We start from the raw sequence: 26,630 nt of genomic DNA, 5'->3' as shown, positions 1-26,630 counted from the left end.
CTACACATATATAGGATTGTCATGAGCCCGAATCAACTCAGTGACCATGGGTTACGTTTTTTTTTTTTTGTGTGTGCGTAGATGGAAATACGTACACCTAAGGAATAACATGTTTCATGAGGAAAATTTTCTTTTCCTTTGTTTGCAATGGAAATACAAAAATGAGTATAAAAAAGTTCTTTATTGATAGCGGGGTCCTGACATTTCATATAATGCTTTGTAAAGTACAGCTAGAGAAAGTAAAGAATAATCAGAAAGAAATAAAGGAGTCACATAGTTGGGCAGATAATTTTTAAATGTTAAAGTTGATCCTGCTTTAAATATTTGAGAAAATTATTAAAGTCATTGTACCAGTCTTGATCTGAAGTCCTAGTATTTTGTTTTTCTTAAAATGTCAATGTTTTCTAGTAAGCTACTTCGAAATTTCTTTTTGCTCAGTAAGCATTTATTTGAAAGAAGTAGTGTGTAGTTTGTGAACTTTACCTTTCTAAGGTAATTTGAAAAGAAATTTTGTTTGGAAGTTATTTGTCTGGGTGGGTTCCACAGTGAATGTATAAAGTACGTTTCTGTGTTCTTGATACATGTTGTTTTGCCCATACTCTAGATATCACTTTATTTTGTGATATGAGTAACATTTATTCAGTTTTTACTATATGTAGTTTGTGGCCACTGATATATATGGAGAATTTTAAAGTGAAACAATGTAGTTATTCATTCAAAGTTGTAGCAAACCAGTGTGAAGAATTTAAACAATGTTATCAGTATGTTAATATAGCATAAATTATACTACAGCGTTTATTTCTCAGTTTCATCTGATGCTGGCTTTATTCATAATTAAAGTGAATAACAACTGCTGTGAAAGTGAGTGGTTGAAAATGTTAGAGTGGTCTTGAGAAAATTGAATGATTTGGTATAATTAGTCTTTTAAATGGAGCCCTGGTGGCACAGTAGTTAAGAGCTTGGCTGCTAAGCAAAAGGTTGATGGTTTGAATCCACCAGCCGCTCCTTGGAAACCCTAGGGGGCGGTTCTCCTCTGTCCTGTCGGGTTGCTATGAGTAGAATTGACTCAACGGCAGTGGGTTTTGTTGTTTTTTTAGTCTTTTAAATAAAGAATCCTTTACTTTAAGTTCAAGTAATTATTTAAAAGAGAACGATGTTAGGGTTGTGTTTTCATGTACAGACTTTATTGTATTGTTGTTTGATAAACTTTTCCTTTCTTAATCTTTGTAAAGGTCTGAACATGAGAGACATTCTCCAAACTGCCCCTTTGTGAAAGGCGAGCACACACAGAATGTACCATTGTCAGTGACTCTTGCAACAAGTCCTGCCCAGTTTCCTTGTACAGATGGAACTGACAGAATATCTTGCTTTGGGTCGGGGAGCTGCCCTCATTTTCTAGCTGCTGCAACTAAAAGAGGGAAGATCTGCATATGGGATGTTTCCAAACTTATGAAGGTATATATTAATTTTGAAGCAACAGGTTAGTTATTGAAAAAAAATTAGTTATAAACTTAGACTTTTCATTTGTTTAGGTGCACTTAAAGTTTGAAATTAATGCATATGATCCAGTAATTGTACAACAGCTTATCCTCTCTGGAGAACCAAGCTCAGGAGTTGATTCAAGGAGACCAACTTTGGCATGGCTGGAAGACTCCTCTAGTTGCTCAGATATACCAAAATTGGAAGGAGATAGGTATGTGAATTTGTTTTAGTACTATTTGTAGAATTACTTTTTTTTCTGTATTTTATATTTTAATAGTTTAATTAAGGTGGCAGAAAAATTATTAGGTTACAGTATCAGGGAAGAAATGATTGATTAGAAATCTGGAGGAGCTATGTGATTCTTGAAGAAAAATTTTTATTCAGAAATGCCATATTCTGTAAAATATATTTTTCATCTTAATCTCCGCCAATAATTCCTTAAGAAGAGCTTTCTTTGCTGGTTAAGGTGATTACTTGACAGCCATCTTTGTAACTTCATTTCAAGATATCTGAATTCCTTCTTTAAAATAAACTACTATTTATTTTACCTTTTATCACAGTATAGCTTGGTACTACTTTGTTATTTTTCTTAACATAAAAGCTCTTCTGTACATGAGACCTATTGTGTTTTCTTGGTTTAGATCTCTCCATTCTGGATATTTTCCAATTAATTAATATTTCTTCTTGATCTTTATTTTTCCAGGTGTCTTAGTATTTATCTTTAACCAGCCAATAAGTGTTTGAATATTTGAGGCTAATTAGCAGATTATATTAAACTTTTTTGCATTCTTTTTCCTGTTTTAAATTAGAGCACGAAATTGGTTTATGGACAGTTATGATTTGAAAAAACCAAACCAAACCACAGAAACTTTGTCCATAAAATCTAAGTGAAATTTTTCTCCCCAAAACATTTTAAATGTTAGTGTCTTAAGAATTACATTTTATATAAAATTGCATTATAAATGCTTGTGCACTTCAGGTGTAAGTACAGTATCTTGTTTCAAAAGGGGGAAAAGTACCTTTATGCAAAATACATTTTTTGTTTTTAATTTAGGTTATCACAATTTAAGAAACCTCTGTAGACATGCATGTTACAGAAAGAGGCAAATATTGTGCTAGAGTGTCTGTAATTATATCCTTTTTCTTGTCTGCTAACAGTGGAGAGAGTGAGGATAAAGGTGGATGCAGAGAGAGAGGATGGTGATTTCTTGGCCACCTGAATGAAGAGCACAGAAGGGACTATTGTCTTGTTGTCCTGACTCATAACTTATGGGTTGTAATAGTTTTCCTGCATGTCAAGAAGTGCTTCAACAGCTCTTCAAAACAAACAGACAATAAAATTGACACGCGTGTGTGTGAACACACGTACTTATATGCATACATATGTAATTATTTAATTTGGTTTTAGGATAACTGTTCTGAGTTCAGTGATAGAATATACTTAATAAAATTTTTTACTGGATGTTTATGCTTGATTTTATTAGCTACTGGTCTGTTTTATGTTTTTAATTAGCCAAACTACCCTAGTCTAATCTAACAATCTTTACATCTCTGCAAATGTTATTATAGATTCTTAGTGGTTTCCGTACTCTGTTTGAGGCAGATCTTCATTTAATGATTTAGATGACTCATTATCAGTATTGTTAATCTTTAGGACCATGAATGGTAATTATATCTCTTTTAAACTAGTTTTACTACTTTTGTATGATGCTTTATGTTTGAGATACTTAGCAGTGTTTGTTGTAACACTGTCGTTTTTTAATTGCTGTCTTATATCAGGTATGCTTTTTTTTAATTCAAATTATTTGTTACTTTGTCTTTTGATTTAAGTGATGACTTACTGGAGGATTCGGACAGTGAAGAGCATTCCAGGTCAGATTCTGTGACAGGTATGTAAATAATGTTAGATAATATATTTTAAATCTTCTGATTTATACAGTTTTAGGTAAGGCACTGGCTTCTTTCCAGCTATCTATTTAATCACTGGAGTCCCTGGGTAGTGCAAACAGTTAATGCACTTGGCTGCTAAGCAAAAGGTTGGAGGTTTGAGTCCACCCAGAGGCCTCTTGGAAGAAAGGCCTGGTGATCTACTTCTGAAAAATCAGCAGTTGAAAACCCTATGGAGCACAGTTCTATTCTGACACACTTGGGGGCACTGTGAGTTGAAGTTGACTCAGCAGCAGCTGGTTTTGATTATTTAATCAACAGTAAAATATCACTTCACTTAAAATTTCTTGGTTAATATAAAATGAGTATTTAATTCTAAAATATTACTTGATTCTAAATTTCTTAGATAATATAAACTCTAAATTTTTAATAACACCAAAAACTTAAATATTGTGTTATCAGAGGTCTTGAATTAGTTGTATGTACCTAATGTTCCGTACTTAAATGGAACTCATTTGAGCTAAGAGAATTTAAGTGACAGTTATACTAAATCTTTGTCACAGATGTCAGGAAATTGACATTAACCTCTTTAAAATGTGTTTATTTGTATAATGTATTCCGTTGTTCAATGAAAGTAGTTTTTATTAAAAAGACTCGTTTTTTTTTTTATTGTTGTAGTTAAATGAAGTTTACATTTCAAGTTAGTCTCCCTTACAAAATTTTATACATAGATTGTTATGTGACCCAAATTGCTCACCCCATTCTGTGACAGCACACTCCTCTTTTCTGCCCTTGATTCCCCATGACCATTCAACCAGCTCCTAACCCTCTCTGCCTTCCCATCTGACCTCTGGACAGAAGCTGCCCTTTTGGTTTCTTGTATCTACTTAGAGGTACACTCTTCATGAGTATCACTTTATGTCCCACAGTCCAGTCCAATCCCTGTCTGAAGAGTATATTAAGACTCTTTATTCTCAAAAGAAAACAAGTGAATAGAGAATAAATTTTAAATATAAAATCATAGACATTCAGGCATCAAGTAAGTGCTTGCTTACTCATTTGTTTATGAAATATTAAGGCAAAGGAGGGTGCAACATATTTCAATGTAGTTATAGGAAAAGCTAATAGTGCATCTCAAAATAGTTCTACTATGTCAGAATTCAAATTTTACCTCTGTCATTTATTACATTCTATTTCCTAATGTATAAAATGGTGACACTGTCATCACTTATTTAGAATTTTAGGAATTGAATGAGATAGAAATAATGTAAAGCACTGAGCAAAGTACCTGGGAAGTAGTATTTTTAAAAAGTAACATTATTAAATTGTGGCTATTTTTCTTATCAAATGTCATGTATTAAGAACATATATAACTTATTAATTGTTTCAGAAGAGTCATGTTGTAAAAATGGTGTGGTGTCAGACCTCATCTAACTTCAGGGGGAGGAAAGAAAATCAAGATCAACATCAGCCCAAGGCTGATTCCTGTGAGATGGAGGTTAGACATACCTCCGCTCTCCAATCTTTTTAACAATTCTGACACTAGCCGTCCCTCTTACGGCACTTTCTACTTCTCTGTTGGGTTCGTTGCAGTGGCCACACAGAACTCACAGATTATACTCAGGATTATGGGGTTTTTAGGGAGTGTAACAGGTTACAAAATTAGGATCAGGATCAACTTGGAAGTAACAGGAACAACTCAGGATTCAGTTCTTTGATCAGGACTGCTTCTTCTCACCCATGCCCGCAGGCAAGACTTTCTCTTGGCCCCTGGCCTGGGCCCTCACTCAGGCAAGTGTTACAAAGCTCTTTAGCTCTGTTGACAAGTGCCTAGAAACATCCCACTCTGCCAGCAATACTTCTGCCTAAAGGCTCTCAGCTCTCTCGCTGCATGGATTGCTAGCCCGCTGTAGCTGTCTGCTGATCCTGTGCCTCTGCTGTCTCATGACATCTTCAGTATTACAGCTGTCTCTGTCTCCTGGGTGTAGGAGATTCTTAGGACAGGGACGTTGGGTCCAAAGGATGTGCTCTGCTCCTGGCTCTTCTTCTTGATGGTAGTGTAGTCACCTCTCCAACCTCTGGGATTGGCTCCCTTTAAGCTTGGTGGGATAGCAAAACTGACAAATCCCCTGTGGGGGTTCCATGTACTTTATTTGCATGGTCCCATCCAGGCCAGGGTTCCATGTACCTTACTTGCATTAACAAAACTGTCTAATCCCCCTGTGGGCCACAAGTACCTGATTTGCATAGTCTCACAAAATCCTTTCATGGGAATTAATAAGACCATTGTTAGAAGGGCCATATTAAAGCAATTCACTACACCGCACATGGTTTTGTATAGTATAGTATATAAAGTTATAGTTAGTATAGAGCAGTAAGTGCTCTGTAATGCATAACTTGGCATGAAATAGTTTTTAAAGCCACTAAACAGAACACTAGGCTGATTTTGGATTAAACTCCAACTATCTTAAAGATGTTCTTAGCAATGAAAAAAACCAAAAGGGGAGGAAAACTCCCTGAATGATCTACAAATGCATAATTAGCTCCAGAAACATAAAGAATTGATTGCATTTGTTTTATTTATTTTTGCTATTTAGTCTTTCCCCACTATGTTGCCCTTTTTTGGGGGGGAGAAAAGGATTACTATTGCATTTTCTTAGTTTGATAAAGGATAATAGGGTCAGTGGGGACCTGGCTAAAGCTTAAACTCTTCTGCTAAATAACTGTTATCTTTGGGCTTCAGTTCTTCCTTTGTAAAGTGAAGTGTTTGAATCAAATACTCCTTCAGATTCCTTTTTCTGTTCTTAAATTATTTGATTCTAACTGTAACCTCTCCATTGTATACTATAGCTTTGTTCTTTTCTCTGGGTCTGAGAATCTCAGTAGGTATTTTTTTAATTATAATAACTGATTTTGATTTATTTCCTTAACCCTTCCTACTTTCATCTTTCGCATTTATGCTCTTTTGATCTTTCACACTTCCTTTAGCTACTGCCACTCTGTTTACTTCCTAGTATCTAGAAAATTTTCATGTATTTTTATTGACCCTATATGTGGTACCTCATTTGAGGGTGGGCGTGTTGTCCTTACGAAGGATGAGAGAAAAGAATACTTCCAGTTTGTCATGGATTGAATTGTGTCCACCCAAAATATGTGTCAACTTGGTTAGGCCGTGATTCTCAGTGTTGTGTGGTTGTCCTCCATTTTGTGATTGTTATAATTTTTCTGTGTTATAAATCGTAATCTCTGCCTGTGGTTAATGAGGCAAGATGAGATTATGTCAAAGAGGATTAGGGTGATATGTAACACCCTTACCCAGGTCATATCCCTGTGAAGGGAGTTTTCCTGGGGTGTGGCCTGCACCACCTTTTATCTCTCGAGATAAAAGGAAAGGGAAGCCAGCAGAGAGTTGAGGACTTCATACCACCAAGAAAGCAGTGCTAGGAGCCCAGTGAGTCCTTTGGACCCTAGGTTCCTACGCAGAGAACCTCCTTGTCCAGGGAAAGATTGATGACAAAGACCTTCTTCCAGAGCCAGCAAAGATAGAAAGACTTCCTTTGGAGCTAATGCCCTGAATTTGGACTGGTAGCCTACTGGACTGTGAGAGAATAAATTTATCTTTGTTAAAGCCATCTACTTGTGGTATTTCTGTTACAGCAGCACTAGATGACTAAGATACAGTTCAAATTTTTCATGGCCTCTTTTGAGGATTTATAAGTACATTCATTTTTAGTGTAATATATATCTTCTGGAGCCCTGATGGGGCAGTGGCTAAGAGCTTGGCTTCTAACTAAAAGGTCTGCAGTTCGAACACCTGCTACTCCTTGGAATCCGATGGGACAGTTCTGCTCTTCCCTACAGGGTCACTGTGAGTTGGAATTGAGTCATTGGCAATAGGTATATATCTTCCAAACTAATTCTGTTATATTGGAAGACTATTGGTTAGTTTCTGGAGGTTTGTGGAGTAGCCATAAGTATCTTTGATATTAACGGAATATGTGTTCTCTTCTTGAAATATCTAAGAAGCTATAGATGCAGTTTTCAAAACTTCTGTCGACTTTTGGTTATTCTCATGAAGTTGAAATAATATGGTCTGAAGAATTATAGAATATGTTTTTTTAGTTTCAAAAATTCGAGTGGAGAGTAAGAGGCTTTTCATCTGTTTTTAAGTTGAAGGTTATGTGTTTTGAAAGTGTCTGGATAGCGGAGAGAAAAGTTTGGGTTTTGGACTACAAGTCAGAATTAAGATACATTGCTTCCTGTGTGAGGTAGGAAGAATTTTGGGAGGAGATTGAACAAGATGTGAACTGAAATTTGATAAGGTTTTAGAAAAGTGCTTAAATAAAACCCAATTGCTTAGGAAGTTTGGCTGGCAGAAGCTCTGGGATTGACACTACCTAAGCAAGCAGAATTGAGAAGTTTTTCAAAATGATTATCTGAGGAATATACTGCAGGATGTTGATAGGTATGTTGTGTAAAAAGTTATTTTGTGGTCCAGTGGGTTTGAGATACTCTGAGGTAATTAAAGGTAATAGGTTTCCTTACTGTGGAATTTGACGAAGTCATTAATGTGCTCTGCCGTTCTTCTAAAGTAGATTATATAGTGTATGCTGTTTCCTCCATGTTGATTAAAAAAGTAATAGAAAAAAAGCAGAGTAATAAATGTGACTTGTTATATTTTCCTTTTTAAAGAACCATCTTATCCCAAATGTCATTTGACTATTGTCCTCAATGTATGTTAACAATATATGTGAATTTTCATATACATTGACTAAAATTACTTTTTTCTTGGCAATGTGCCAACATAAATTTTAAAAAAATCATTTGTCAGTTCAGTCCAGTAGACAGATGAGCATCCTGAGGATTTATTGTGGAGTACTACATATTATAAAGATATTTCACTGTCAACTTCAAAGGCTGCACGTGACATAGCGAAATGAACGTTTAAATAAATGAATAGCTTCACTGGTACAATTACGTTATTGAGTTTATAACTATAATTTTCTGCTGCTTAGCAGGAAGAGGTTTCAGTTTTAGAGGGTAGTAGTAACCTCTGTGAAATGAGAACATTATCCCTAGAATATGGGAAATTCGAGACAAAGCTGTCAGTGAACGTGCTGAAGAGATCATGAATAAAATAGTTAACAAGCTTTCAGTATATACCCCAAGTGTTTGATGTTCCGTGAATCTCTGTTGTTCATTCCTTTACTTGGATAGCTGTCAAGTCTTGGATTATTTTATATTTTCTTTACTCTTTTGTGTTCTTCCTATCAAATATTTTAAAGATATTCTAATTGTTTTTTATTTCCACAAATTACCAAGAGTGTTCTTTATATACTTGTTGCTAATGATTTTGTTTACTGAATGAATAAAGTTGGTGCTAGTGAGAAAGAAACAGACTGATCGAAAGAGATTTTAGTCCAGTGTCAAGAGATTATGCTTGAGTGAGGGTTGACTGACATCTATTGCACAGTTTTGTGTAGACACAGGTCAGTGTTTAGAGGACTGAGACTGAAGGATATCTTTTGTAGTATTTGTAATGGAACAGCATGAAGAGAAGGTCAACAAAGGATAATGTAATGTAATGTACTTTAAGCAAACTGAGAGGAATGTTGGTACATATGAACTAAAAATTAGCGGTTATGGAAGAAATTTATATTTCTTTTTTTTTTATACCTGTTGTCAAAATTTCTTTTTATTTTTTTATTATTGTACTTTAGATGAACAAACTAGCTTTTCATTAAACAACTAGTACACGTATTGTTATGTGACATTGGTTACCAACCCTATGGCATGTCAGTGCTCTCCCTCCTTGACTTGGTTTCCCTATTACCAGCTTGACTTGGTTTCCCTATTACCAGCTTTCCTATCCCCTGCTGCCTTCTACTCCTTGCTCCTGGGCTGGTGTGGCCCTTTAGTCTCATTTAGTTTTATGGGCCTGTCTAATCTTTGGCTGAAGGTGAACCTCAGGAGTGACTTCATTACTGAGCTAAAAGGGTGTCTGAGGGCCATACTCTCAGGGTTTCTCCAGTCTCTGTCAGGCCAGTAAGTCTGGTCTTTTTTTTGTGAGTTAGAATTTTGTTCTACATTTTTCTGCAGCTCTGTCCGGGATCTTCTATTGTGATCCCTGTCAGAGCAGTCAGTGATAGTAGCCGGGAACCATCTATTTGTGCTGGACTCATTCTGGTATAGGCTGTGGTAGTTGTGGTCCATTAGTCCTTTGGACTAGTCTTTCCCTTGTGTCTTTAGTTTTCTTCATTCTCCCTTGTTCCCTGTGGGGTGAAACCAGTGAAATACCTTAGATGGCTGCTCACAAGCTTTTAAGACCCCAGACGCTACTCACCACACTAGAATGTAGAACATTTTCTTTATAAACTATGTTATGCCAGTTGAGTTAGATATTCCCTGAGACCATGGTCCCTACAGCCCTCAGCCCAGTAATTCTGTTCCTTAGGGAATTTGGATGTGTCTTATGGAGCTTACATGACCTTGCCTTGGACAGGTTGTGCTGGCTTCCCCAGTATTGTGTATAGTCTTACCCTTTTGCCAAAGTTATCACTTATCTATTGTCTATTTAGTGTTTTTCCATCCTCACACCTTCCCTCCCTGGTAACCATCTGTCATGGATTGAATTGTGTCCACCAGAAATATCTGTCAACTTGGCTGGGTCATGATTCCCAGTATTGTATGATTGTGTACCATTTTGTAATCTAATGTGATTTCCTTATGTGTTATAAACTCTGTCACTATGATGTAATAAGATAGATTAGTGGCAGTTATACTGATAAGGTCTACAAGATTAGACAGTATCTTAATCCAGTCTCTTTTGAGATATAAAAGAGAGAAGCAAGCAGAGACACGTGGGAACCTCATACCACCAAGAAAGTAGTGCCGGGAGCAGAGCGCATCCATTGGACCCGACGTTCCTGCGTGGAGAAACTCCTAGACCAGGGGAAGATTGATGACACGGACCTTCCTGCAGAGCTGACAGAGAAAGTGTTCCTCTGGAGCTGATGCCCTGAATTTGGACTTATAACCTACTAGACTGTGAGAGAATACATTTCTTTGTTGAAGCCATCCACTTGCAGTATTTCTGTTATAGCAGCACTAGATGACTAAGACACCATCAAAGATTGTATCTTTGTGTGTATAAACGTTTTTGTAAGTTTTTATACTAGTGGTCTCATGCAGTATTTGCCATTTTGTGATTGATGTATTTCACTCAGCATAATGCCCTGCAGATTCATCCATGTTGTGAGATTTTTAGCAGATTCATCATTGTTCTTTATTGTTATATAGTATTCCATTGTGTGTATGTACCATAGTTTATCCATTCATCTGTTGATGGACATCTAAGTGATTTCGATCTTTTTGCTGTTGTACACAGTACTGCAGTGCACATGGGTGTACATATGTCTATTCGTGTGACGGCTCTTATTTGTCTAGGATATATTCCTAGGCGTGGGATTTCTGGATCATATGATATTTCTATTTCTAGTTTTCTAAGAAAGCACCATATTGTTTTCCAAAATGGTTGTACCATTTCGCCTTCCCACTGGCAGTGCATAATAGTTCCAATCTCCCCACAGCCTGTCTGACATTTGTTATTTTTTGTTTTTTTTGATATGTACCAGTAATGTGGAGGTGAGATGTTACCTCACTGTGGTTTTTAGTTTGCATTTCTCTAATGGCTGGTGATCACAGGCCCTTCCTCATGTGTCTGTTAGCCGCTTGAATGTCATCTTTGGTCAAGTGTCTGTTCATTTCCTTTTCACATTTTTTAATTGAAGTATTTGTCTTTTTGTTGTAGAGGTGTTGGGTATTCCTATAGATTTTAGAGATTAGACCTTTGTCATAGCCAAAAATTTCTTCCCAGTCTGTAAGTTCTCTTTTTACTCTTTTGGTGAAGTCTTTTGATGAGCAGAAATGTTTAATTTTTAGAAGATCCCAGTTATCTAGGTTATCTTCTGGGTTTGATGTGTTGTTAGTTATGGTTTGTATCCTGTTATGCTGCGTATTAGGGCCTCTAGTGTTGATCCTATTTTTTCTTCTATGATCTTGATAGTTTTTGGTTTTATATTTAGGTCTTTGATCCATTTTGAGTTAGTTTTTGTGTATGGTGTGAGGTATGGGTCCTGTTTGCAGATGGACATGCAGTTTTGCCAGCACCGTTTGTTAAAAAGACTCTTTTCCCCATTTGGTGGACTTTGGGTCCTGGTCGAAGATCACGTGACCCTAGGTGGATGGAATTACATCTGGGTTCTCAATTTTCTTCCATTGGTCAGTGTATCTGTTATTGTACCAGTACCAGGCTCTTTTGACTACCATAGCTGTATAGTAGGTTCTTTGGCCAGGTAGTGTGAGTTCTCGTGCTTTATTCTTCTAGAAATTTATATTTCATTTTAAAATTGCAAAATTTGACAACTTTTTCTTTTTCATTTGGCTATGTCACATGCAGCCTTTTAACTGTCATATATTTTGTGTGTTTTCTCTAAGCTCAGAATTAAATTGCATGCTATGACAATCAACTGATAGTTATCATAGTGGGGTGAGAGGAAGGAGATTGTTCTGGGACCCCCTTCTAAATAGTTGAAGAGAGGGAATTGAGATTAAAAATCATTTTTCACAGAAAATCTTCAAGGTGCATAATTGACACATATATGTGTAGTTTTGGGGACCCTGGTGGCACAGTGGTTAAGTGTTTGGCTGCTAACCAAAAGGTCAGCAGTTTGAATCCAACAGCTGCTCCTTAGAAACTCCATGGGACAGTTCTACTCCGTCCTTATCACAGTGTGGTTGGAGGGAGGAGATGCTGCTGTGACCCCTTCTAAACGGTTGAAGAGAAAGAATTGAGATTAAAAGAACTTTTCATGGATAATCTGCAAGATACATAATTGACACACATATATAGTATTGAGTGTCTTTTATTTAGAATTGAAGAGCATAAATCCTATTACTTTCAGTATTAATGTATAATGTCTTTTCTTTATTTTTTAACCTTTTTTCTCAATTTCTTAAAAAAACATTTTGCTCACAGATTTTCAGGGGAATAAATTCTGAATTGAAAATAATGTTGAGTCCCTTAAATACTTTTATAGTTTTTATGAGTGGGTTTATTTCACATTTGATTGAATTTCCTTAAAATTACTTAAAAAATTCCCATTTTTATCATCGTAATGTACTGTGTAAGTAAAAAAGAAAATTAATGAAAACATTAAACCAAAGGTTTTAATTTATATTTACAAGGCTGTATCTAATGAATGTTGGTCCTTTTCAAAGGGCACACATCACAGAAGGAAGCCATGGAAGTGAGTCTTGATATAACAGCGCTGAGCATTCTCCAGCAGCCAGAAAAACTTCAGTGGGAGATTGTTGCCAATGTACTTGAAGATACTGTTAAGGATCTTGAAGAACTTGGGGCAAATCCTTGCTTAACAAATTGTAAGAGTGAAAAGACGAAGGAAAAGCACCAGGAGCAACACAATATTCCCTTTCCGTGTTTATTAGCTGGAGGTTTATTAACATATAAATCTCCTGCTACCTCTCCCATTAGTAGTAATTCTCACAGGTCACTGGATGGTTTAAGCCGCACTCAGGGTGAAAGTATATCTGAACAAGGGTCAACTGACAATGAGTCCTGTACAAATTCAGAACTAAATTCTCCCCTGGTAAGGAGGACTTTACCCATTTTGCTGCTTTATAGCATCAAGGAGTCTGATGAGAAAGCAGGAAAAATCTTCTCACAGATGAACAATATTATGAGTAAAAGTGTGCACGATGATGGGTTTACTGTGCCACAGATTATTGAAATGGAGCTGGATAGTCAGGAGCAGTTGTTGTTGCAGGATCCTCCCGTGACTTACATTCAGCAGTTTGCAGATGCAGCAGCCAACCTTACCTCTCCAGATTCGGACAAATGGAGCTCTGTGTTTCCCAAGCCTGGGACTCTGGTTCAGTGCTTGAGGCTGCCAAAGTTTGCAGAAGAGGAGAATCTTTGTATAGACTCATTAACTCCTTGTGCTGATGGAATTCATTTGTTGGTAGGACTGCGGACATGCCCTGTTGAATCTATGAGTGCAATAAATCAAGTAGAGGCCTTGAATAATTTAAATAAATTAAATTCTGCACTGTGTAATAGACGGAAAGGTGAGCTGGAATCAAATCTTGCTGTAGTGAATGGTGCAAATATTAGTGTAATCCATCAGGAATCACCAGCAGATGTACAGACTCCTTTAACAATTCAGCCTGAGCAGAGGAATGTTAGTGGTGGATATTTAGTACTTTATAAAATGAATTATGCCACTCGGATAGTGACTTTAGAAGAGGAGCCAATAAAAATCCAACATATCAAAGATCCCCAGGACACAATTACCTCACTCATTTTGCTTGCACCAGATATATTGGATAATAGAGAGGATGACTGTGAGGAACCTGTTGAGGAAATGCAGTTAACCTCAAAGAATGGAATTCAGAGAGAAAAAAAGTCTGATGTTTCTACCCTTGGACACCTGGTAATAACCACTCAGGGAGGATATGTAAAAATATTAGATCTTTCAAACTTTGAAATTTTGGCCAAAGTGGAACCTCCCAAAAAGGAGGGCACTGAGGAGCAGGACATGTTTGTTTCTGTCATTTACTGCTCGGGCACAGACAGGCTGTGTGCATGCACCAAAGGTAAGCTGTTTGTTTTCTGATTTCATTCTCCTACAAATCTTTAACATAGAAAATGGTTAAATCTACATATATAGCACTCCTTTATGTGCAAACCTAGTATGAATTTTAGACTCATGTAGATGGAGAGAATTGATTTTTCCATAATGAAGTGGTAAATCTTTGTACTGTTCTAATTGTTTTTTAAAAGCTTTTTTCTACTGCTCTAGGTAAGAATTCTAATTGTAAATAAGTTAATAAGTATCTTCTCTGCTTTGACTTCAAGGAAATAACCTGTTGTTTCTGTGAGTCCTGACTTTGCATCTGCTCAAATTTGTGACCTTGGGCAAGTTACTCTAAACTCAATAAACTTATGTCTCTTTGTTTATAAACTAGGATAAGAAGGACTTATTTCCTAAACTTGTTAGAATTAATTTAAATAATATATGTAAAATTTCTGGCACAGATAATCATTCTTTTATTTCCTTTTGAAATAAAAATGCTTAGCAAATAATTATTAGTTTTGCCAAATAAAAAAGATTTTTTAAAATCTGATTTACTTCTACCCTTTGCCTGGTAGTGAATCAGTTTTGCAACATCTGAGGCACCATATAGGACATGTTGTTGTTAGGTGCCATTGATTCGGTTCTGACTTAGAGCGACCCTGTGTACAACAGAACGAACACTGCCCGGTCCTGCGCCATCCTCACAATCGTTGGTATGTTTGATCCCATTGTTTTAGCCACTGTGTCAGTCTATCTCATTGAGGGTCTTCCTTTTTTATGCTGACTCTCTACTTCACTAAACATGATGTCCTTCTCCAGGGACTGGCCCCTCCTGAAATTGTGTCCAAAGTATGTGACACAAAGTGTTCACTTCCAGGGAGCCCTCTGGATGTATTTCCTCCAAGACAGACTTGTTCTTTCTTCTGGCAGTCTATGGTATATTCGGTATTCTTCGCCAGCACCATAATTCAAAGGCATCAGTTCTTCCTTGGTCTTCCTTATTCATTGTCCAGTTTTCGCATGCATATGAGGCAGTTGAAAATATGGCTCAGGTCAGGCATACCTTATTCCTCAAAGTGACATCTTTGCTTTTGAACACTTCAAAGAGGCCTTTAGCGGCATATTTGCCCGATGAAGTATGACATTTGATTTCCTGACTGCTGCTTCCATGGGCGTTGATTGTGGACTGAAGTAAAATGAAATCCTTGACAACGTCAGACTTTTTTCCGTTGCTTATTGTTGCTTATTGGTCCAGTTGTGAGGATTTTTGTTTTCTTTATGTTGAGGTGTAATTCATACTGAAGGCTGTATTCGTTGATCTTCGTAAGTCCTGATATTCTTCATAAAGTCCAGTTTCTCGGATTATTTGCTCATTATACAGATTGAATAACTATGGTGAAAAGATGCAACCGTGATACACACCTTTTTTGATTTTAAACCATGCAGTATCAACTTACTCTGTTGAAATCACCGCCTCTTGGTCTATGATAGGTTCCACATGAGCACAATTAAGTGTTCTGGAATTCCCATTCTTCACAATGTTATCTTTAATTTGTTATGATCCACACAGTTGAATGCATTTGTGTAGTCAGTAAAACACAGCTAAATGTCTCTCCGGTGTTCTTTGCTTTCAGCCAAAATCCATATGACACCAGCAGTGATATCCTTTGTTCCACGTCCTTTTCTGAATCTGGCTTGAATTTCTGGCAGTTCCCTGTTGGTGTACTGTGGCAATGGCTTTTGAATGCTCTTAAGCAAAATTTTACATGCGTATGATATGATATTGTCAATAATTCTGCATTCTGTTGGGCCACCTTTCTGTGGAATGGGCACAGATACGGATCTCTTGCAGTCAATTGGCCAGGTAGCTATCTTCCAAATTTCTTAGCATAGAGGAGTGAGCACCTCCAACGCTTCATGTGTTTGTTGAAACATCTCCATTGGTATTCCGTGAATTCCCGGATTCTTGTTTTTCAACAGTGCTTTCAGTGCAGCTTGGATTTCTTCCTTCAGTGCCCTTGGTTCTTGATCATATGCTGCCTCCTGAAATGGTTGACCTTCGGCTGGTTCTTTCTATTACAGAGACTCTGTGTATTCCTTCCATCTGCTTTTCATGCTTCCTGCGTCATTCAGTATTTTGCCCATAGAATCCTTCAGTATTGCCACTCGAAGCTTGAATTTTTTCTTCAGTTCTTTCAGCTTGAGAAATGCTGAGTGTGTGCTTCGCTTTTGGTTTTCTAACCCAGGTCTTTGCACATTTCATTATATTTAATTTGTCATCTTTAGCAACCCTTTGATATCTTCTGTTCATTTCTTTTACTTCATTGTTTCTTCTATTCGTTTTAGCTACTGTACGTTCAAGAGCAACTTTCAGAGTCTCTTCTGACATCCATTTTAGGCTTTTCGTTCTTTCCTGTCTTTTTAGTGACTTCTTGCTTTCTTCATGTATGATGTTCTTAATGTGATTCCACAACTCGTCTGGTCTTTGGTCATTAGTGTTCAGTGTATCAAATCTGTTCTTGAGTTTGTCTCTAAATTCAGGTGGCATATACTCAAGGTCATATTTTGGCTGTCGTGGATTTAATTTTCTTCAGCTTCAACTTGAACTTGCATATGAGCAAGTGATGGTCTGTTTCGCAGTTGGCTCCTGGCCTTTTTCTGACTGATGATATTGAGCTTTTTCATCATCTTTTTCCATAGATGTAGTTGATTTGATTCCTGTGTATTGTATCTGGCGATGTCCACGTGTATAGTCAGCGTTTATGTTGTTGATAAACATATTTGCAATGAAGAATGCGTTGATCTTGCAAAATTCTATCATGCGATCTCTGGTGTCATTTCTGTCACCAAGGCCAAATATTCCAACTACTGATCCTTCTTTGTTTCCAACTTTCACATTCCAATCACCAGTAATTATCAGTTCATCCTGATTGCATGTTTGATCAATTTCAGATTGCAGAACTTGGTAAAAATCTTCTGTTTCCTGATCTTTGACATTCGTGGTTAGTGTGTAAATTTGAATAATGGTTGTATTAATTGGTCTTCCTTGTAGGCATATGGATGTTATCCTATCACCAACATCGTTGTACTTGAGGTCTTGAAGTGTTCTTTTTGATGGTAAACGCAACTATGTTCCTCTTCAATTTTTCATTCCCTGCATAGTAGACCATATGATTGTCCGATTCAGAATGGCCAGTATCAGTCCATTTCAGCTCACTAATGCCTAGGATATCAATCTTTATGTGTTCCATTTCATTTTTGATGACTTCCAATTTTCCTACATTCATAGTTCATACATTCCACGTTCCTATTATTAATGGATGTCTGCAGCTGTTTCTTCTCATTTTGAGTCGTGCCACATCAGCACATGAAAGTCCTGAAAAAGCTTGACTCCATCCACATCATTAAGGACGACTCTACTTTGAAGAGGCGTCTCTTCCCCAGTCGTATTTTGAGTGCCTTCTAACCTGAGGGGCTCATCTTCTGACACTGTATCCGACAGTGTTCTGCTGCTATTCATAAGGTTTTCAGTGGCCATTTTTTTTCAGAAGTAGACTACCAGGTGCTTCTTCCTAGTCTGTTTTAGTCAGGAAGCTCTGCTGAAACCTGACCACCCGGGGTGACCCTGCTAGTATTTGAAATACCGGTATTAAAGCTTCCAATATCACGGCAACACACAAGCCGCCACAGTACTACAAACTGAGAGACATATGGTGGGAGTAAGACCTAGTGCACCTTTTTCCCCCTAGTTTTTTTTCCTTTTCTTAGTGTTCATTTTAAGTTGGGGAGATAAAGCAATTTTTGAAAAAGATACTGACATTAGACATCAGGCAAATGAGTTGTTCTGATTTAATGGGAATTTAGAGGCAGAAAATATTTGATGCCAAGGCAGCTAACCAAGATTTGACAGGAATTGCAATTTGAGAAGCATTTGTGCATGCTCTTAGTCATCACACCAACTTTCTGAGGTATATACTATTGTTATCTGTATTTTGCAGGTAATGAAACTGAGAGAAAAAGAGGTTAAGTAACTTGCCTAAGTCACAGAGCTAATAAATGGCAGAGCCAGCATTCAAACCTGGGCAGTCTATCATGAAAATGCTTAAATATACCATACTACCAGGCTGTCACGGAAGCAGATGACTCCTGTATTGGATTCTTTGGAATCTTAATCTGAAAGGTTCAAAACATGAAAAAAAAAATTAACAAAGCACAGGCTTCCAAGTTTTAAGAAAATGTAGCTGGGTTTGTAACCTTAGTGGTCTGGTCCTAGGACTCAATTTTCTTTATAAGATGCTGGTATTTTCCTGAATTACATAAGGGTTTAATTATTTGATGAGATATGCTTTAGACAACTGACAGTTGAATAGTATTTAAGCCAGAAAATAGATTGATGTATTCTAGAGTTTGAATAGTAAGAAGTTCTAGGACTTGATCCCATGTGACAGGGAATTTACGCAGATGATTTGGAAACCAAAAAAAAGGCCTCGGCAGTTAACCACTTTGAAAATTATCTCCCAATTTGTCTTCAAGGATTAGCTGATCAGGATGCGTTTGAAAAGATGAGACTAATAACAGTAAAGGGTAAAGAAAAGTTATGTTTTAAAATGTATGTATGGCAATACATAAGGAGATGAAAGATTTTTAAAAAGTATCTCGGACTGTGGATCAAATAGTCATGATGCTGTCTTTCTGAATATATTGAAATAGCAATGTATTTTTCTCGTGGAGAATCTTTGATAAAAATAAATCTGCACTTAATAAATGTTAAAGTTAGTTTTAAATGGGATTAATAATATACTAAATTAGATTTGATAAAGATATCTTCTTTGTGGTAAAAATATATGTAACAAAACATTTGTCAATTCAAGAATTTTTACATGTACAATTCAGTGACGTTGATTATGTTCATCAAGTTGTGCAACCATCACAACTGTCCTTTTCCAGATGATTCCACCGCCATTAACAGAAACTTTGTGCCTCCTAAGCAGTGACTTCCCCTTGTCCCCTCCTCCCACCCATGGTAACAACTGATAAGCTTTGGTTTCTATATATTTGCCTATTTCATATAAGTGGGATCATATAGTATTTGACCTTTTGTGACTGACTCATTTCACTTGTTTCAGTGTTTTCAAGGTTCATCAGTGTTGTAGTGTGTATCAGGACTTCATTTCTCTTTATGACTGAATAAAATTCCATTTTTTTTGTGTGTGTATATATACTTCCACACACAGCATACACACACGTGTGTGTATATGTGTTGGTGGACATTTAAGTTGTTTCCACCTTTCGGCTATTGTGAAATGAACATTGTTGTACATGTATCACCTTGAGCCACTGCTTTCAGTCCTTTTGGATATATACCTAGGAGTGAAATTGCTGGCTAATTTGGTAGTTTTATGTTTAACTTTTTGAGAAACCACTAAACTGTTTTCCACAGTGGCTGTATCAGTTTGTATTCTCATGAAATGGTCGTGGGTTCCAGTTTCTTCACATCCTCCCCAACGGTTTTTTGATCAGAGCTTTTCTAGTAGGGGTGAGGTGGCATGTCATCGTTGTTTTGATTTGTATCTCCCTAATGATGCTGAGCATCTTTTCATTTGCTTGATTGCCATTTTAATACCCTCTTTGATGAAATATCTATTCAGGTTTTTTGCCCAGTTTTTGATTAGGTTACTCATCTTTTTGTTTTTGTAGGAGTTCTTTATGTATTTTGAATTTTAAACCCTTATTAGATACATTCTGTGAAATTTTTTTTTCCCCGTCGGCAGCTCGTCTTTTTACTTTATCAAGTTCTTTACTGAGCAAAAGTTTTTTATTTTTATAAGGTCACATTTATCCATTTTGTCTTTTGCTACTTGTGCTTTTGGTGTCATAACTGTGACTTCACTGTTAAAAACTAGATCCCAAAGCAATACCTTTTTTTTTTTTTTAATTAATATATTGTGTGTTGGGAGCCCTGGTGGCACAGTGATTAAGAACTCGGCTGCTAACCAAAAGATTGGTAGTTCGAATCCCCAGCCACTCCTTGAAAACCCTATGGGGCAGTTCTGCTCTGTCCTATAGGATTGCTATGAGTTGGAGTTGACTCGATGACAACAGGTTTTTTTTTCTTTTATAGTGTTTTCTGCGAAAGTTTACACAGCAAATTAGATTCTCATTTAACAGTTTCTGCACAGATTGTTCAGTGACATTGGTTATATTTTTCACAGTGTGTCAACTTTCTCATTATTTCCCTTCTGGTCGTTCAGTTTCTAGTAATCTAGTTTCCTTGCCCTCTTGCCTTCCGTTCTTTGCTTTTGAGTGAAGGTTGACCGTTTGGTCTCATATAGGTGACTTTTTTAAAGGAGTACAGTACTCATGAACGAAACTGTTTATTTTTTGAGCCAATCTGTTATTTAGCCAATAGATGACCTCATGGAATAGTTTTGGTTAAAGGTTTAAAGAGTATCTCAGGGCGATAGTCCCAGAGAGCCCTCCAGTCTTAACTAGTCCAGTGAGAATTTGAGTTCTGTTCTACATTTTGCTCCCATTCTATCAGGATCCATCTATTGTGTTCCTGGTCACAATGGTGAGTATAGTGGTAGTCAGGCACCATCTAGTTCTTCTGGTCTCAGAGTAGATGAGGTTGTGGTTTGCATAGACTATTAGTCCTATAGCCTAGTTTCTTCTCTTTGATTTCCTTTTTTCTCTTTTACTCTGGATGTGTAGAGACCAGTAGTTGTTATCTTGGATGGCCAATTGAAAGCTTTTAAGACCCCAGACACTACTGACCAAGCTAAGATGTAAAACATAAACTTTACGTATTGTATTATGCCAGTTGAATGAGTTGTCCCATGACACTGTGTTCCTAAGCCTTCAGACCCTGTCAACCAATCCCGTGAGGTGTGGCTAAGTCTAAGAACTATTTGTGCCCCTTGTGTGCTTTATATATGAATATATATGGGTGCTTACACTTACATATATATACACCTTCATATAGATACGTCTGTATATGCCCACATATATGAACACGTTTACATATCTATATACTTGTATGCATGCATACATATACATGTAACCACACTCCTATTCTTTAGTTGTACATGTCATATCATTTATCAAACATGTCCTTTATTCTTGCATACTTCTTAGTGATATAATATACTTTGGTCATGCTGTGCACACTTCACCCACATTTGGTGTTATATTTCCTATCACCAGAAATAAGAAGTATTTCTTATCTAGAGAGCGATTTCCTCCCCCATCCCTGGTAAGCACCAGTGATCATTCGTTTCAATACATATAGTTATTCTTGTTTTTTAATAATAGTGAGATCATCAGCACTTGTCCTTTTGTGATTGACTTATTTCAGTCGGCATAATGTCCTCCAAATTCATCCATGTTATAATATATTTTGAGAACTCATTATTCTTTATGACTGCATAGTATTTAGTTGTATGTATGTACCACATTTTGTTTATCCATTTATCTGTTGATAGGCACTTAGGTTGTTTTCATCTTTTTCTATTGTGAATAGTACTGCAGTGAACATAGGTGTGCATATATCTGATTGTACCTTTAGTATTAGATCTTTAGGGTATATACCTAGAAGTGGGATTGCTGGATCATAAGGTGGTTCTTTTTTTTTTTCTTTTTGAGGAAGCACCATACCATTTTCCATAGTGGTTGTACCATTTTATAATACCACCAGCAGTGGATAAGTGTTCCAATCTCCCCACATCCTCATCAGCTTTTGTTGTTTTAAGTTTTTTTTTCTTAAGTGCCATTTTAGCAGGGTGAGATAGCATCTCATTGTAGTTTTCATTTACATCTCTCTATTGGCTAATGCCCCCACACGTCTGTCAGTTTGTCGTACTGTGGGGGCTTAGGTGTTGCTGTGATGCTGGAAGCTACGCTACTGGTGTTCAAATACTAGCAGGGTCATCCACGGTGGACAGGTTTCAGCTGAGCTTCCAGATTAAGACAGACTAGGAAAAAGGATCTGGTGGTCTACTTCTGAAAAAATTAGCCAGTGAAAACCTTATGAATAACAGTGGAATGTTGTCTGGTATAGTGCCGGAAGTTGAGCCCCTCAGGTTGGAAGGCACTTAAAATACAACTGGGGAAAAGGTGCCTCCTCAAAGTAGAGTCAACCATAATGATGTGGATAGAGTCAAGCTTTTGGGACTTTCATGTGCTGATGTGGCATGACTCAATGAGAAGAAACAGCTGGAGACATCCATTAATAATAGGAATGTGCAATGTATGAAGTATGAATCTAGAAAAATTGGAAATCATCAAAACTGAAATAGAACACATAAAGATCGATATCCTAGGCATTAGTGAGCTGAAATGGACTGGTATTGGCCATTTTGGATCAGTCATATGGTCTGCTATACTGGGAATGACAAATTGAAGAGGAATGGTGCTGCAGTCATCATTAAAAAGAATATTTCAAGCTCTATCCTGAAGTACAGCGCTGTCAGTGATAGGAAAATAGCCACACATCTACAAGGAAAACCACTTAATAAGACTGTTATTCAAATTTATGCACCAACCACTAATGCCAAAGATGAGGAAATAGATTTTTACCAACTTCTGCAATCTGAAATTGATCACACATGCAATCAAGATGCATTGATAATTACTGGTGATTGTAATGTGAAACTTAGAAATGAAGGATTGATAATTGGAAAATATGGCCTTGGTGATAGAAACAGTGCCTGAGATGGCATGATAGAATTTTGCAAGACCAACGACTTCTTCATAGCAAACACATCTTTAACCAACATAAGGGCGACTGTACACATGGACCTCAGCAGATGGAAAACAACAGGAATCAAATTGACTACATCTGTGGAAAGAGATGTTGGAGAAGCTCAGCATCATCAGTCAGAACAAGGCCAGGGGTCACCTGTGGAACAGACCATCAATTGCTCATATGCAAGTTTAAATTGAATCTGAAGAAAATTAAAACAAGGACATGAGAACCAAAATACGACCTTGAGTATATCCCACCTGAATTTGGAAACTATCTCAGAATAGATTTGAGGCATTGAACACTAATGACTGAAGACCAGATGAGTTGTGGGATGACATCATATGTGAAGAAAGCAAAGAATCATTAGAAAGAAAGAAAAGAAAGGCCAAAATGGATTTTAGAAGAGGCACTGAAAATTGCCCTTGAACTTCGAGTAGCTAAAGTGAACAAGAGAAATGAAGTAAAAGAGCTGAACAGAAGATTTCAGAGGATGGCTCAGACAAAGTAAAGTATTATAGTGAAATGTGCAAAGACCTGGGTAGAAAAGCAAAAGGGAAGAACACGCTCGGCATTTCTCAAGCTGAAAGAACTGAAAAAAGAATTCAAGCCTTGAGTTGCATCATTGAGGGAGTCTTTGGGCAAAATACTGAACGACGCAGGAAGCATCAAAAGCAGATAGAAGGAATACACAGTGTCACTGTACCAAAAAGAATTGGACGATTTCAACTATTTCTGGAGGTAGCATATGATTAGGAACCGATGGTACTGAAGGAAGAGAAGTCCAAGCTGCATTGAAGGCACTGGTGAAAACCAAAGCTCCAGGAATTGATGAAATACCAGTTGAGATGTGTCCACAAAGGGATGCAGCGCTGAAGGTGCTCACTTGTCTATGCCAAGGAATTTGGAAGACAGTTACCTGGCCAACCAACTGGAAAAGATGCATAATTGTGCCCATTCCAAAGAAAGGTGATCCAACAGACTGTGGAAATTATCGGACAATATCATTATAACACATGCTAGTAAAATTTTGCTGAAGACAGTTCAAAACTGGTTGCAACAGTACGTCGACAGAGAACTGCCAGAAATTCAAACTGGATTCAGAAGAGGACATGGAACGAGGGATGGCATTGCTGATTTCAGATGGATCCTGGCTTTAAAGCAGTGAATACAAGAAAGACATTTACCTGTGTTTTATTGACTATGCAAAGACATTCAGCTGTGTGGATCATAACAAATTATGGATAACATTGCAAAGAATGGGTATTCCAGAACACTGAATTGTTCTCATGAGGAACCTGTACATACACCAAGAGGCAGTTGTTCGAATAAAACAAGTGGATACAGTGTAATTTAAGATCAGAAAAGGTGTATGTCAGGGTTGTGTCCTTTCATGGTACTTATTCAGTCTGTATGCTGAGCAGATAATCTGAGAAGCTGAACTATATGAAGAAGAACATGGCATCAGGATTTGTGGAAGACTTATTAACGACCTGCGCAATGCAGATGACACAACCTTGCTTGCTGCAAGCAACTAGGACTTAAAGTACTTACTGATGAAGGTCAAAGACTGTAGCCTTCCGTATGGATTACACCTCAACATAAAGAAAACAGAAATCCTCACAACTGGACCAATAAACAACATCATGATAAACAGAGAAAAGATAGACATTGTCAAGGATTTCATTTTACTTCGGTCCACAGTCAACGCCCATGGAAGCATCAGTCAGGAAATCAAACGATGTATTCCATCGGGCAAATCTGCTGCAAAAGACCTCTTTAAAGTGTTAAAAAGCAAAGATGTCACTTTGAAGACTTAGGAGCGCCTGACTCAAGCCATATTTTCAGTAACCTCATGTGCATGTGAAAGCTGGACAATGAATAGGGAAGGCCAAAGAAAAATCGTTGGGTTTCAGTTATGGTGTTGGCGAAGAATATTGAATATACCATGAACTGCTAGAAGAACGAACAAGTCTGTCTTGGAAGAAGTACAGCCAGAGTGCTCCTTGGAAGCGAGAATGGCAAGACTTTGTCTCATGTACTTTGGACGTGTTATTAGGAGGGACCAATCTCTGTATAAGGACATCGTGCTTGTTAAGGTAGAGGGTCAATGAAAAAGAGAAAGTCCCTCGATGAGATGAATCGACTCAGTGGCAGCAGTAATGGGCTGAAACATAGCAACGATTGTGAGGATGGTGCAGGACAGTAGTGTTTCATTGTGTTGTACACAGGGTCACTATGAGTTGGATTCAACTCGGTGTCACCTAACAGCAAGATGCGTGTGTGTGTGTGTGTGTGTTTGTGTGTGTATATATAAGGTAGCTACACACATATTAGGTAGCTGGGTGGTGCAAATGGTTAAGTGCTCACCTACTAGCCAAGAGGTTGGCGGTTTAAACTTGCCTGCATGTGTATTGGGAGACAGGCCTGGCGACCTGTTTCCAAAGGTCACAGCCTTGAAAACCGTATGGATGAGTTCTACTCTGCACACATGGGGTCACGAGGAGTCGGAATTGGCTCAACAACAACTAACAACTATATATGTATATATAACATATATATGTGACATCTGTATATATGTGGAGCCTTGGTGGCGTAATGGTTAAGAGCTCAGCTGCTAATCAAAAGGTCAGCAGTTTGAGTCTGAATCGACTTGATGGCAATGGGATATATATGTGTGTGTATGTGTATGCATGCATGCGCAGGCGTGCACACAGACACACACAGACACACACAGACACACACACACACACATACATATAGTCTTTATCTGGAAATGTCTCTGTTTTCCATTCATTTTTGAAGAAAAGTGCTGCATACAGACTTTTTGGTTAATAGTTTATTTCTGCACTTTGAAATATTTCACTGTCCTCTGGCCTCCACTGTTTCTGACGAGATGTCACCTTCGAATTGTATTGTCTCCCTAACTGTGATGAGTCAGTTTTCTCTTGCTACTTTCAAGGTTTTTTTCCCTTGCATTTGGCTTTCAGCAGTTTGACTGTAATATATGTAGGTGTGGATCTCTTTGCGTTTCTCCTGCTTGAGGTTCATTGAGCTGATTGGATTTGTAGCATAATGTTTTTCATCAGATTTGCAAGTTTCTGTCTATTCAGGTATGTTTTTCATATCAGTTTCTCATTCTTTTCCTGGAACTCCCATTATGAGTATGTTCCTACACTTAATCTACTGCCCATATCTCATTTCATTTTTCTTTAATCTTCTCTGTTTGTTGTTTAGATTGGTTAATTTCTGGTGATCTTTCGTCATTCCACTGATTGCTTCTGCTGCCTTTGAGCCTCTAATGAACATTTTAGTTACTTTGCTCTGCTTTATTCATTTATTATCATACTTTAGATGAAGGTTTACAGAGCATACGAGCTTCTCATTAAACAAGTAACATACATATTGTCTTGTGACATTTATTGCCAACCGCAGGACATGTCAACACTCTCCCCTTCTTGCCCTTAGGTTCACCATTACCAGCTTTCTGTCCCCTCCTTCCTTCTCATCCTTGCCCCTGGGCTGGTGTGTCCACTTAGTCTTGTTTTGTGTTATGGGCCTGTCTAATCTTTAGCTGAAGGGTGGACTTAAGGAGTGACTTCAGTACTGAACTATAAGGGTGTTCAGGGGCCATACTCTCAGGATTTCTCAGTCTTTGTCACACAAGCAAGCCTGGTCTTTTTGTGTGTGTGTTTGAGGTAGAATTTTGTTCTACATTTTTCTCCAGTCCCTGTCTGGGACCCTCTATTGTGATCCCTGTCAGAGCAGTCAGTAGTGGTAGGTGGGCACCATCTAGTTGTGCTGGACTCAGTCTGGTGGAGGCTGTGATAGTTGTGGTGATTGGTCCTTTGGACTAATGTTTCCCT

The 26,630-nt window shown here is 37.5% G+C and overlaps 1 protein-coding gene across 17 annotated transcripts in view; it reads left to right on the top strand.

Annotated features, from left to right (window-relative positions):
• The window catches only part of BIRC6 (baculoviral IAP repeat containing 6), a 364,754-nt gene that overhangs the window by 53,409 nt on the left and 284,715 nt on the right, over positions 1-26,630 (top strand). For all 17 annotated transcript variants that reach the window (XR_002824888.1, XM_004369572.1, XM_023736211.1 and 14 more), the window contains 4 exons: positions 1,233-1,455; positions 1,533-1,693; positions 3,313-3,371; positions 12,649-14,043. Coding sequence is in view for 16 of the 17 variants with exons in the window: in XM_004369572.1 (XP_004369629.1) it covers positions 1,233-1,455; positions 1,533-1,693; positions 3,313-3,371; positions 12,649-14,043 (1,838 nt within the window). In the remaining variant the exon portion in view is untranslated. The remainder of the gene's footprint in view (positions 1-1,232; positions 1,456-1,532; positions 1,694-3,312; positions 3,372-12,648; positions 14,044-26,630) is intronic.

This window comes from Trichechus manatus, unplaced genomic scaffold, assembly GCF_000243295.1.
Source record: "Trichechus manatus latirostris isolate Lorelei unplaced genomic scaffold, TriManLat1.0 scaffold00005, whole genome shotgun sequence".
In the NCBI taxonomy this organism is placed as follows: domain Eukaryota; kingdom Metazoa; phylum Chordata; class Mammalia; order Sirenia; family Trichechidae; genus Trichechus; species Trichechus manatus.
This window is presented reverse-complemented; position numbering and strand designations above follow the sequence as displayed.